General features: G+C 40.3%; 1 protein-coding gene across 1 annotated transcript; it reads right to left on the reverse strand.

The window, feature by feature from the left end:
• Window positions 1-2,937: 2,937 nt before the first annotated feature.
• LOC103599392 (chromosome unknown open reading frame, human C10orf12) lies at window positions 2,938-7,614 on the reverse strand. Its single transcript, XM_008583498.1, has 2 exons — window positions 5,750-7,614; window positions 2,938-5,642 (listed from the first exon to the last, which is right to left on the reverse strand). Exons 1-2 carry the CDS (start codon window positions 7,407-7,409, stop codon window positions 3,553-3,555), a joined length of 3,750 nt encoding a protein of 1,249 aa, XP_008581720.1. The 5' UTR covers window positions 7,410-7,614; the 3' UTR covers window positions 2,938-3,552.
• Between the last annotated feature and the right edge of the window lie 6,786 nt (window positions 7,615-14,400).

Below are 14,400 nucleotides of genomic sequence, written 5' to 3' on the forward strand. Positions count from 1 at the left end.
TATTCCAGCCCAGTCCCAGGTGTTGTGACAAGACAGCAGACTTGCTGATGGTAACACTACAGCATCTCCAGCTCACATCACATAGCATTTTGTCCTTTCCTATTTGGCTCTTAGGTCTACTAATTAATAGGAATGCTGCCCATAAATGAGAGTGACAGCTTCTGCCCTCATGACAGAATCTATCACGAGGCAGAAAAAAGGCCAAACCTCAGTTCAAAGTAACCGTCTTGACGTGATGCCTTTTACTGATGACCCCTCTGAACAGTGAGAAATTCACCTGCGCAGTTTGTGATGGATAAAGGATCCCAGTAGAAAGCACCACATGTGTAAAGGGATGACTATGTGCACCTCTTCTATCTGTACTGTTATAGGAACAGTGAGGCATGAAACTTACAGCCTGATTATGGTTTTATACAAGGCTGTGTAGAAGTCTTTAATAAGGAACCCAAGTGGCTAGCAACTGCTGACTAACAGACATGAATAACATTCCTATTTAGGAAGCCTCAGGAGAACAAAGGTCCCTGGCCTTCCTGCTGCACTGCATGATGGCTGCATGTCTGAGTAAGTGCTAGGGATGAGGCTCTGGACCCTAACAGAGGGGGCAGTCTCCGTGTTGTCTTCCCACACTCTGGGGGAGCTATGGTAGACCTTCACTGATTGCTTCCCAGGCATCTTCCAGCTCTTCCAGAAACTCAGAGGGAGTACCAGTGTCCTCTGGTCATGAACTTCAGCTCTAACATTAGAATAGTCACTTCACTGAGCGTAGTGAGCAGAATTCCTTTCAGATCTGCAATCTGCAATGTGGGATAGATTGCCTTTGCATCTGATGGCAAGTCATACTTGAAAATGGTTGTAGGAAGAAAGGTCTTTGCAAGGGAGGGCAAACAAGGGGAGACTTGGATCAGTACCAAGCCTGAGCTTGGAGGTGTCTGGGAGACAGCTTTGTCAGCATCTGCTGTAGGTGTAAAAGGGCCTTTTCAGAATTGGCCCTCAAGTTGTTTTTGTTTTCTTTTTTCTATTAGCAAAATTAGCTAAACCAGCAAAAATGAGATTCAATAAACATTTTGTGTTCTAATTATGTAGAATCCCAGTATATTTAAATGTAGTCACTACTATAAAGTGTAAGCTGATTTTAAAGATGATCTATTGCATTTTTAGGTATATAAAATAAATACATACACATTGATACCTTTTCTCAAATGTAGCCTAGAATGGGAGGTAAGGCTATTATCTTGAAGTGAGCCTTTAAAAATAAAAAAGAACTTAGAAAAATAATGGAATGAATTATAAACTTGGAACTGGAAAAGTTCCACCCACTTACCACCTCTCCCTAACCTAATCCAAGCACCTATAAGGTAGTCTATTATGCAGCCAAAGAGGCACCTCTTATGTACAGGAATCAGCACACCTGACATTGGCAAACATCAGCTGTTAAGTCACCACAAAAACAATATCCAGTGACAACTATATGAAGAGTTTTTTTTAAATCTTAAAATCATTTTTTTAATATTAAATGAACCTACTCAAAACATATTAATGCTTCTGTGCAACTTAATGCTGAGAAAGGGTTGCCAACAAACACACTCAGCAGTTTCATTAATATAGGTAGCTCTTAAATGATCAAAGTCAAAGAAAGATATTAAAAAGAAGACTCACAGGATGGAGGAGACATTAAAGAAAAATCAGGGCTTCACTGAAGACAATAAGCTTCACTATCTGTCAAACTCAACACAATTCTCAATTTCTCACAAATCAAATGCTTTTTTCCAGTCCTATCCAATCATCAGAAGTTTTCATTATATACAACAAACTTTTAACAGAATGGGCAGAAGGCCTGTTTTCACAATTTGCATGAAAAAAGTCCACCTGGGTTTATCTAAAGAGATCTGAAACAAGCTAAACAGAAAATTTTTTAATAAAAAGGATGGGCAGCAACTGTCCATACAAGCCTATTTTGGTAACAGAACATGTTAAAGAAGCTGGCTGGGGCTTTAACAACCCAGCCTTTTTTGTAGAGCAGCCCAATAGAAATGTCAAGTACACACTGTTATAATGGAGCAACATCATAGGCACTGAGTTAAAGCCAACGCGCCCATCTCAGGCTTCACCTGGGAAAGGCAAACGACATCATTTACCAATACCGCAGTTCTCACTTCTGAGCCATGGAAGAGAGCCTGATATGACACAGGCAGAATTTAACTACTAGGATGGCTCTAATCAATCTGAATGTATACCCACTCCAAACAAGTACATTCACAAGGGAACACACCAGCTGAACATCAGCTCTGGGTGTAGGGGAAATGGGGGTCCACTATGAAATGTCGGAGCTGCTTCCTTCAACTGCAAGGTTGTTCTGACCTTTACATAACTCTGTGCTGTTTAGACCTTTCTGAGTCTGGTGCCAAAGTGGTATTGGAGATGCTCATAGAGACACTGGACTACTTTCAAACCACCTGGCCTGTGCCAGCTCACGGACATCCTGGCACACTGAATGGGGAAGAAAAAGTTTTACTGTAAAACCGATAACCACATGCAAAGGTATCCAAATGCACATGCATAGACACACTCAAACTTTTCTTTACTGGAAATAACATATTGGCTTTCTTTGAATATAGAAGTACTGTGGGTAAGAAAGAAAACAAGAACAGTCACTCTCATCCTAATCATAAAATTACAGTTACAAGATGAAAAAAAAAAAAAAGTCTAGGGTTTTTCTCCCCAAAGTAGGATAAAAACCTTGTTAAGAGTGCTAGCAAGCTTGCAAGGCCAAAAATGAAGAGGATGGTAAGAACTAGTAATACAGTTTGGGGGTGCAAGTAATTTTCAGAGGTCATAAACCAAAACTGACACTTGTGAAACCATTTGTCCTATGGGCACATAATTTAGAGTTGGTCATTCTCAAATGACCAAAGATCAAAGGTGGCCAACACAACATAATTTTTTAAAATGGGAGTAACAGAAATATTAATCTTTTATAATAATTATAAGTCCTCTGCATTCACCACATACCGTAAAAATGATTTGGTTTAGCTTTCAAATATCATTTAAACAAACAAACATGACAGAGAGGGAAGTTCACTGCTGGGGTTTGCAAAGAGGGGCATCTGTCCATGGACAGATGCTGCAGGGTGGCTGCTGAAAAGCTCCTTTTATGTGCATGATGGTGGTCTTCTCGGCTACAGTACAAGTGCTTGTGCATCAAGTATAAAATACAAGCCTTTAATCACATAGATCAGCTTTTTAGCTTTTGTAAATTTAAAAACAAAAAGGATAAATAAGGCACTGTACTTTTAAAAACAAAAACTGCTCGGTTCCTAGTTTAAAACCCAAGGAACAACCAGAATATAATATATAACTTCCCTTACTCAGCCTCAGAGAAGGACTGGGCAAGTTCCCTTCTCCAAGACACATTTTCTGTCATCTCAAATTGTGGTGTTCTTCATTAATGGGAGATTTGAAAGGCTTGATAAGCTTATAAAAGCAGATTTAGTTAATGCAAAATAAAAGGTTACTTCTCTAGAATAGTTTTACTCTTGGCTTCCACCCCCCCAATCACTTTGCATCCAGCCGCCTCCGTTTGCTGTGGGAAGAGTCCGGCTTGGCCTTCGGCTTTCGCTTTCTCTGAGCCGTACTGTTCTCTGGATTTTTTGTCAAGGATCTGGCCCGAGTCTTTCCACTGCTCTGCTTCCTGTTCGTGGCCTTCTGGGGCCTTGAAGAAGATTCACCTGCCCCCTTTTGCTTGGTGGGTTTTGTCAGTGTTTCCAAGGTGGTGGGCTGGGTGGTAGGTCTTTTGTTTGTACTCTCTTTTTCTTTCCTGAAGGAAGGGTAGCTCTTCCCAGGGGACTTTTTAGGGATCTTCACTTTATTCTCTTTCAAAGACATCTTTTTGGGCAGTTGACTGATTTTGTCCCTTGCAGCGGGCTTCTTGGCAGAAGGGGTTTTGGTGGATCCATCAACATGCTTTTCTTTGCTGGCTTTCATTGCTGGTCCCTTGTCCTTGCTGTCCTGAGTGCTGCTGCCTTCTGTTCTCTTACGTTTATTCTGAACTTCTGCTTTAGGCAACATTTCACATGTCTGCTTCCCTTTCCTTCCCTTCATCCCTTCAGCACTCTTGGACTTAACAGGAAACCCATCTGCATCCACTTGCAGGGCAAGCTTGGGGGACATCAGAGGGTTGATGCATACACTCTTACGACTCTGCTTACTTTCCACAGCCAGACCAAGTGGGCTTTCTGTTTTCTCATTCTGGATCAAACGTTGCTGGGCTCTGAGCTTTCCTCGGATGTTGGAGTATTTCCTCAGGATCCGGGTACTGGCTGGCATAGGCAAGCTTGTGGGAGGATGGCTATTTCTGTCTTCCTTGACTTCTTCTATGCTGTCTTCAGAATTAGGGCTGAAGCTGACATCACTGCCATCCTCTGGCTCCACTTGGTCGGGATTCTCTCGAAATTTAGCCCAGAGCTTCTGTGTTTTCCAATTATTCCTAGCAGGAGTAGCTCCAGGAAATTTCTTTAAGTGCTTTTTTAAGCGTTCAGCCTGTAGTGAACTGGGATACAGGCTGGAAGGAGAGTACTTCTGAAGAGGATGCTTGACAGGGGGGATGTCTCCTGGAAGACGAGTGTTGAGCTTCTTCACAATTACCAGAGACCGGGTTTCAGTCGTCTCTAAGAACCATTTACAAACATTAGATAATTTAAAGTTTGTCATAAACAGCATCTGAACAGGAGAAAACTTTTGAACCTCCAACGAACCCCTGCATTTCCGTGACCTTTTCTTGCTTTTCCAAATCTCCTTCAGTTTATCTGACTTGTTCCTTGCTCTTGGTGTTGGCTGTACTTCTTTTTCCAATTGGATCCAGCCCTTCTGAACTTTCACGTACTGGGCGTTAAAGCTGGCGATAAGCTCCTGGTTCTCCTCCTCAGCACACCATTCCACAAACTTCGGCTGTTCATCTACCACTGTGTCTGCATCATCCTCATCTAAGGCATCCCCACTCTCTGAAGCTCCATTTTCCTTTGGTATTGGGTTGACCTGTGTGGCTTCTTTTTCTGAAGTCACTTTCGTAGTAGTATCCAAGGAGTCCGGACCATGAGCATGTCTTAGGTTATAGAAGGAAGAGGTCAATCTCTTTGGCCTTAATGCCAATTTTGGTGGCCCAGCGGCATCTCCACTCCCACTACTTGACAACCCAGCTGAGTTCGATGGAGTGTCACCACCATCACCTTCACACTGAGCATTTTCACTAGCAACCTCATCTACCACCTCCTCTGCATCCTGTGCAGGAGTATGTCCTGGCTTCTCTTTTGATTCTTCTGGGTCACTCCTACAAGGAATACTTTCGGAGGAAACATGACCATTTTTCTCACCTATCTTAGACTGAACATAGATTTCCAGTTTCTCTCCAGGCAGCAGCTGGCAAACTGTGGTTAACGGATCACTGCTGGGAATAATCTCTCCTTCTTCTCCCTTGACTTCTTTTGCCAGCATGTTTTTAAAAGTCTGCCTGGTGATGATCCCACCTCCTTTGCCCTCTAGCTCAGCATCCTTGTCAGAGGGGTGTTCATCAACATTTAGGTCTTCAGTGTCCTCCACAGCTTTTGTATGGAAGTTGTCCGTGGAAAAGTCCTCAGGTGTTGTCCTAGCTCAGCATCCTTGTCAGAGGGGTGTTCATCAACATTTAGGTTTTCAGTGTCCTCCACAGCTTTTGTATGGAAGTTGTCCGTGGAAAAGTCCTCAGGTGTTGTCCTACCAGAATACCCTTCTTTTTTAGAACGTTTTGCACCAGGATTTTTAGAAACTTTGATTTCAGGACAAGCAGAGGAAGAATCTGAACTTTGATTTCTTAGGCACCTATCAGCAGAGGAAGAATCTGAGAGTTGACTTCTTAGGCACCTATCAGAGGCCTCAGGGAACTTTTTACCTTTTTTCTTCTTGTCCAAATTCTCTTCGGATGAGTCGATGTTTGGATCACAAAAATCTTTTTCTAAAGAGCACTTTACATCACTGTCCTCTCCCTCTAATTTTCCTGTATCACCTGCTGCCTTACTCTCCTCAATTTTACTGGGGTTTTCATTAATAAAAGTGCTGCTTTCCATCAAGAGTGGGTTGGTATCTATCTCTTGTGTGTCTCCAGTCTCAGCCTCAGTACTGATGCTTTGGTTGTCCTCAGGCTGTCCCAGACTTGTGGGAGGTTCCAAGTCCATTGGGGGATTTTGAATTTTTGAGCACAGAGGACTTTCTTCCCTATTGACTGTTTCAGGAGGAGAATGGGGCCTAGAAATGACATCTTCACTGCCTCCCCCAGAAATGCTTTCAGTAAAGGGAACCGGGTGACAGTCTTGGGATACACTCATTTCCTCTGTATCCAGCAGTGCGACTGGTTGTTGGTCTTGTTCAGCAGAAGACATCCCATTTGCTGTGGGAGCTGATACAATGGAGCTGCCTTCTGGCATGCCCTCTCCAGGTAGGTGAGCAGGAAGAGGCCTCACCAGGCTGGAGGCTGTCATTTCTTTTGACGTAGGGGAGCTGCTTGGATTTGGTTTATTTATCATGGAGCAAATCTCAGGCTCTTGAGAGTCTTTTTCAGATGAAACATCTCCACCTCCTTCCTTAAGGGAGATTATTTCCTTACTAGGTTCCTCAGGGTTATCTTCTCTGGGAAGCTGCACATCTACTGTGTGTCTAGGGGCTGACATTGTAAGGACCTGCTTGGGAGCAACCACTGCCTCTGATGCCAGCACTGAGCAGCTTGCTTTTTCCTGGGAGTGTAAATTTCTGGCCAGTGTGCGTACAGTTGGCAGCTCACAACAATCACCATTGAAAAAGTATCCTCGAGTACTCTTTCTGGCTGTTTTCCGAGAAGATAATATTGATCTTTGATTCTCAAAGTGGCATTCTGTTATGGGTTGACTGATATAAACAACATCACACTGGTTATCATAATCATTTATCCTTAACCCCGATGCCCTTTTACTTTTCCGAGCTGTCTTAATGGAGGTTGTTATTGTCTTGTTTCTTGAGTGTCCATTAGATGCTTTGTGTACAGCTGGCATGGGGCTGGGGGCTAACCACACATCTTTGGAATGATCAAACTGACCCTTATCACTGGGATGTAAATGGTAACCCACTTTATTTCTTCCTAATGAGTGAAGATGGTTCTCTTGCTTTGGCCTTGCATCTTGTTCATTTGCCTCTAAATCCTGGTGCAAAGGTGTTTTTGAACTACACTGTAAAGCATTCTCTTTGTCAGCAGTTCTAGGCGAGCTCCCCATAAACCCTGAGTCCCAAGCTTCTTCTGGTAAAGCTTTGAATGAATTTCTCTGAGAAACAATACAGCTATTGCCCTCCTCATTATTCTCAGCTGCCACTTTTACTGCAATTAGACTTTCTACTAAAGCTGAGCTCTGCATATGGTCTTTACCATCCTCACATATTTTCGCATTTGTGTCTCGCTCCTGTCCAGTGGTTTGCTCCTCCAAGCTTTTAGAGATGTGGTGGAAGTTCAATGAGGAAGAATTAGATGCAGTGAGGTATCCCAGAGTGGAACTATCTATTGAACTGCCAGAATTAGGTTTAGTGGTTGGAAGTTCAGAGGAATCTTTCTGGACAACAGTCAAGGCATTCTCTCTTCCATCTACAGTGTTTGTCTCAGGAGGAGGCTCCTTTAGGGTCTGTTCTGTCAAGTGTGGAGGGCTGTGAGAGCCTGACGAGTCTAGGAACAAATCTACAGAAGTAGGAGACTTCATATCGAGACACAGAGCATCCTTTTCCTTATGCTTGGTGCTTAGCTGAGCACAGCCAGCATTGCAAGTGGACACATCCATTGCTCCAGAATAAGAAGGCTGCAAGTCCTCGGTGCCTGGCTGAGATTCAGTGTATAGGTCGTTCAGAACACGAATGAACTGCTTCTGATGATGAGTGCACAGTTTGACCATAAACTTCTCCAGCGGGGACTTCGACTGATTGTTAGAATCTACTGCTATTGCCTCTGTTGAGTTCTCACTAGACAGACAAAGAGAAAAACGGAATTAGTATAGTCATTTTCCAAAGAACCATGTTTACATTATGAAGTTCACCAGATGTTATTCATATTGCAAAGAGAATGGCCACTCTGGCCCAAACTGCTTCTAAGTCTGCCCATATAACTTTGATTCAATAAATAAGGAGTATTTATCTGATTAAAATATAAGGCCATCCTATTATATTCTCAATTTTTAGTGACAATATCCTTCATACTTCTTAAGTGATCATTCAGAAATCACTTTCATCTTATGGAGAAGAAATTTTGCAAATAATTTTTTGAAAAAAATAAAGTTTTGGCCACACTATTAACTCCAATTGGTCAACATATACTTTTCCTTTAGGCATTCCTGGGTATTCTTATTAATAATCATTGGCTTTTAAGTCCACAACACTGACAAAAATTCAGACACACTATATTACAAATTGGTTTAGAAGTATTTAGAGAACTTATAGTTTTAAGATGATTTCTCAGCAGCTGACTGGACTTTATAATACTGCTAACAGTGATTGAGGAATCCTTCTACTTCTTTCCTGGGGCATGGGAGAACAGAAATCAGTAATTTCACATTTTAGACACATTAAGAGGTAGAATGGCAAGCAAGTCCTGATTAGTAGCCTCTAAGTGAGAAAAGAGGTATGAAGCCACATTGTAAACTCTGTCAATGCAAGATATTAGTATATCTTCACACAAGTCCCACTTGTTACATTCTCATAGACCTTCACTAAACATTTCACAATCATCCACAGAAATCATTATACATTAAAGAGCCCCTTCCAATTATTTCTTTAAGCTACCCTGGATAGTGGGGGTAGAAGGAATGGATGATACTAGATCCAAGACAGGCTAAATGCAACGCCTGCTTAGGCGGCCAAAGGTTTTCACAAGCTGCTTTGTACTTCTGGATGTCTGAGTTTTACTGAGACCACGCAGTAGGAGTGCTCCAATTTCCTGAAGTTTCAACTCCTCAATCTCCCCCTCACCCCTACCCCCCGATTTTAATTCCACAGGAAACTATTATTTGACTATGTGAAACATGGCAGGGCACAGAGGGCAGCTTAATAAATATGTGAACAGATGTTAATTGATAATATCTTCTAGCTAATTATTTTCTTTAATCTTTGATTTTTATCTCCCAGTCATGAGACGCATTTGTAGGAAGGCTTACCCTAGACAGACTACATCACCCCTACCTTCCCACCCTCCACTGGCCTCTGAAGCAGTGTGGTTATAGTGGAAAGAACAGAGGTTGTGGAATATGAAAAAACCTAGATTCTATTTCTAGCTGTGACATTTACTATCTACAGCATCTTAGACAAATTACTTAATCTCTCAACCATGGTTTCCTCATCTGTTAGTTGGGACTAAGTATCAGTATCTCAAAGGATTGTTGTGGATTATCCATTAGATAACATACATAAAGCACAATGCACAAAAGAGTAGGTGCTTAGACAATTTTAGTCTCTCTGTTCCTGACTCAGGGAGATTTTTAAGAACAAGTGGTGAAAAAGTTGCTGAAACGTATAAATATAAAACAAACAAAAAAGAACAAAAAACGAACTAGTCAAATCTACTGCTTAACCTAAACTGCTTTATAAGAGAAAAGGTTACATTGTATTTTTATTTTCTCAGCTAGCAAGAAAGCAGTTTTACTCAGTGGAGCCATGAGTTTCTGAAAGGGCCTACCTTAGACCATGGATTGGAAAGACTAGAAATGTCCTAGAAAATGCCTACTTCAAACTTGACACTGATAACTGAACTGTGAATAGGAAAAAAGATTATTATGGAAGTATTACAAAGGGTGCATGGGTATGGTGAACTCTGCAGTACATGGTGGCAATAGGTCCAAAATGTACCAAAGGGAAGAAAAGACAAAAAGCAACTAGAAAGAACTCGTTAAGTGGTACACTCATGATATATGCACTTTTCTATCTGTACACTGTACTTCAGTAAAAAGTTTTAAAAAGGCAACATCTGGAAAGTCAACAGAAATAAGCTCCTCCTGCTGTGCAAGAATGACAAATATTATCTTTGGGACTGGGAAGACACCAGTGATACCCTTGAATGAGTGACTGTTACAATCATTTCCAATTTCTGGACTCAATGACATGTACCAGGGAGCTCAAGAAACGACTCATGCAGCTGCAGACTTCCCAGCTCACGGAGAAGGCAGGAGGAAGTGCCTGCTGAAGGACCCCTCCAGGAGGTACTTTGTGGCTGTCTATCAGATAGTGCCAACAGCACAATATGCGTTGCAGGATACAGTATATGTGGGATGGTGGGTAGTTCTGTCACTTATGAGTTGTGTGATCTTGCCCAAATCACTTAACCATTTTGGGTCCTAGCAGAGTACCTGCTCCATCTACCACTCAGAATTGCTGCAAGAGAATACCTACAAAGTTTATACAAACACCAATTATCACTATTGTCAGCCAGTCAAATTAAATGTGCTCCAATAAATTTAACTTGGAGACCAGGAATGTGCATTAATGCTTCCTTACAACCTAACAAAAGTGAATTTTCTAGATAAAGTTTACCCTTTATATACCATTTTAAAGCAAATATTTAAACATTTTAAATATTTCTGATGGAAGTCTTTAAAAGAATTACATAATCTCTGAACACAATTTATTCTTTTTTAATACTCAGGATCATTACCATGTGCAATCTTATCGAAGTTTGGCTATTATTTTTATTACACTAAACTAAAATATATTGATGGCTTTGGGGGTTATTGAATTAAGTAAATCTGACTCCCTAAATATAAAAAAGCCACAGTGGTTTTACTGAAATCTTTCTTCTTCAGCTTCCAAATAGCAGCTGATCTTAGCAGTTCTACTTTCATCTTTAGTACAGTACTTTTACTCACTACCTGAGAATCCACATCCCAAGTGCTAGAATGGTACTTTAAGTAAAAATAAGCAGGCTCTGAGTGAGGGCTTGAGGAACAGTTTTATGAGTAAGCATGTGCACTTTCTAACAACAACTTCAGCTGCTCACAGGCCTTTATTCCTCAGTTCCTGGTTCTTGGATGTGTCGTGATGTTTCCAAGGTAGGGGACTACAAATTAGTGGGATGTTACTGCCTTTTCAAGGAATCAGAGAACATATTCAAAATGAATTTTAGTAATACATGAAAAAGGCAAAAAAGGTTGACAAAAGTCTGCAGAAAAGATTAAGAAATATCATGTCATCTTATTGTAGAAAAAACTGAAGAGATAAATGGTTCTCCCCAATTCAAGAAGTGTAATTATTACAGAAGTCTTTGCAAAAATCTTTCAGATACTGCTTCATGCCTGTGGCTGTTCTGTGGAAGCAAGCTTTGGTGTTTGGGATTAACAATATGACTGGAGATGAATGAAATCAAGGCATGCACCCAATAAGATGAAAGTGTTCTGCAGGAAACTGAGGAAGCATTTTCCTCTAAAGTGATGCTCACATGGAATAAAAAACTGAAAGACTAATCCACAGGTGATATACAACTTCCTTTATGGTTGTGAGACCTGTATCTGCTGGGGTCCAACATGTCCCAATACTTTAATAGTACCTGAATATTTTTATTACCCTCAACTAACATAAGGTCTTCCAAAGGGCTATGCAACCAGCCTTGAAGAAATGTCCGTGGCAATATGGCTCAACAGACAACCATTGGTAGGTATGTATGTATTTCATAGCATCATGGCAAGGGGAGGTGGAGTCTTCACAACTAAGGCATACTAAAGAAACATTATTAAGACTCACTGAACTCTAAGCTGGAACAATGCAATACAACATTTGGATATTGAAAAACAGTAGTATCAGAGAGGCTGAAACAGGCTACACCAACCTTAAGAGGCATTTAGATTAGTGGTTTGGAGAAGCTCAGGAGATGAAAATATTAAAACTGCAAATGGCAACCTTGCTTGAGAGAAAATGACATCAACAAAACGCCATTTGCATGTTTTCCTGACAAAAAGAATCAGAGACAATGTACTGGTGAACCATGGGTCATCAGAGGCAAGTAGCAGGGTGCTCTCAATTCATTATTGGCCAGCTCAAAATGATCCCCTACTTGGATTGACTGCATCCTTTCCTGAAATTCTAAGTGGTCTGTAAGATTCATTGGCAATTATTTGGGGTCTTGTATATTTACCCTATAATTTTTACCTTTTACTGACCTGTCCTTTTTTTCCCTTAGCTTCCCAAGCAGATGTATGCTACTTGAATGTAGGCAGGGACCACATTTCATGTTTTCCTGCTTTCCCCTAGCAAAAAAGAGAGGAGGGAAAGGGGGCATCAAGAATGCTTCCTCGGTTTTCTTCTTGGTCAATACCATTTACTGCGACAGGAACAGAGGCAACAAAGCTGGAGGTTGTTAGGGTGTACATGTCTCTGGGTAAGTTCTGTTCTGTACATATCGAGTTAAGATATTTATAAGAATCTGAATCTTGAGTTGTCTGGTAGGCAACTGGACACATAGGCATGAGCTCACCAGTACCTTTTCTTGGATCTGAAAGCCTTCACATTAATACTAACCTTTGTCCAGGTGTCATTAAACGGCCCTGTTATAATAGCTAACTTTACAACTATAGTAATAAAATCACTTTTGGTCGTGCCTCTAAATTATTCCGCTTCCTACCTTGTTTGTTTTCTAGAATTTTTCCCAATATCACCTAAGTTTAATAAATTTTAATTTCTTATCATTTGAATATTTAATTTTAAAAATTAACCTCAATTTCCTGAAGTTTAATGCTATTACTATTTTTTCATGTTTAAAAAAACTGGGTGTTAGCTAGTCTTGCCCAAGTTTTAAACAGCTAGTCTTCATGTTTGCTTCTAGTTATTCAATTTTTCCAATAGCCTTAGGTTTTTAATAGAGCCTAAAATACAGCACTGGCATTAATTTGTTCTTGGGTAGCTAGTAGGGAACGAGGGAAAGGAAATTTTCTGTCCTGCAGACCATTGCCTTAACTTGGATAGAGCCTAAAATACAGCACTGGCATTAATTTGTTCTTAGGTAGCTAGTAGGGAACGAGGGAAAGGAAATTTTCTGTCCTGCAGACCATTGCCTTAACTTGACTTAAGGTCTTGGAAGCACTATGTTTTAGTTCAGTGATTATAGTCTATCATATTATGTCCTTCATATCTGACTAAATAAGGTCTTTACAAGAACAGTAATTCATCACAGTTGTTGAAATCAGCTGAATTCATGTTTCTTCCACTCCACAACAGGACTTTCTTTTATAGTTCAGTGAATTATTTATCAATCAGAAATATCCACACACCACTAAAGCACAATAAGATCATAGAGATTGGTAAATGGGAGAAGGGTTATAAAAGAAAAGGGGGAACCTGACTTCCAACTACCCAAATTAGTTTTGAACTTATCTCCTTGGTGAGAGGCCTACATGACCTTGACCACTTTGTCTATCATCAGCTCAATGCCTAATTCTTAAGGGTGTGGTAAAAGGATAAGATAATATTCATAAAAACTTTAAAAGGCACAGTTTAAGAATGAGGTGTTGTTTCACAACCCTATCTTTAATGATTTACTCAGTGATGGTTTTCTAGATCAGAGGTTAGACATAGCTGAACTTGCCTACTTAGTCAATACTGCAGTACTTAAATTCCTAAAGGAAAGCACTCCTGCAGTTTATATAAATGGTGGATGGTCAATGCTTACTTTAGGATAAAAGACAAATGGAAAAGAGATTAACAGAGATGAAATGACAAGTTTTAGAGTCTAGAATTTGGAAGTGGTGGGTTCAGGTACTCTCTCCAATACCTACTTTCTAACTACCAATGACACTGGCTTGATGGGCAAACGCAGTATCATCAATGACCAAAACACATTCTTGATTGAAAAAGATAAGAGCGATAGCGAATGACGTTTAGATGGGCGCTAATAAGAGCAGAAAAAGGCAGTCCCGGGGAATCAGAAGGGGAAAGAAAGCTTTAGATTGAGTAGACTATAGTGAAGATTTGCAAATTAATTTCGCTTGACTCTTCTCTTTTAATAAAACATAAAAACACATCTTCAGCCCTGTTCGAGGCATAAAAGTTGTATTTTGGGCCAGACAATAATCTGAAATTATGTTCCCTAATTCCTCACTTCTAGTCTACTACCATTTTATATTATTTAATCAAATGGATATTTGATAGTGTTGAGTTTTTCATGATTTTTATGGGATTTTCTACATCTTAAGTTTTCTCGTGTTCTCTTGAGGTTTAGTCTCCATTCTGGAAATTATAAGTTTTAGAACCATACAAATCTGTGGTATGTCTTAAACTTAAGAATGTCAAATTCTACTTTTGCTGTCAGATGGTAAATTACTTAAAATTGACACAATGATAGCACTCCTCAGTAATTAATTATAATTATTTAAAAGACTCAGACAGCTT

Source organism: Galeopterus variegatus, unplaced genomic scaffold (genome assembly GCF_000696425.1).
Source record: "Galeopterus variegatus unplaced genomic scaffold, G_variegatus-3.0.2 Scaffold2942, whole genome shotgun sequence".
In the NCBI taxonomy this organism is placed as follows: domain Eukaryota; kingdom Metazoa; phylum Chordata; class Mammalia; order Dermoptera; family Cynocephalidae; genus Galeopterus; species Galeopterus variegatus.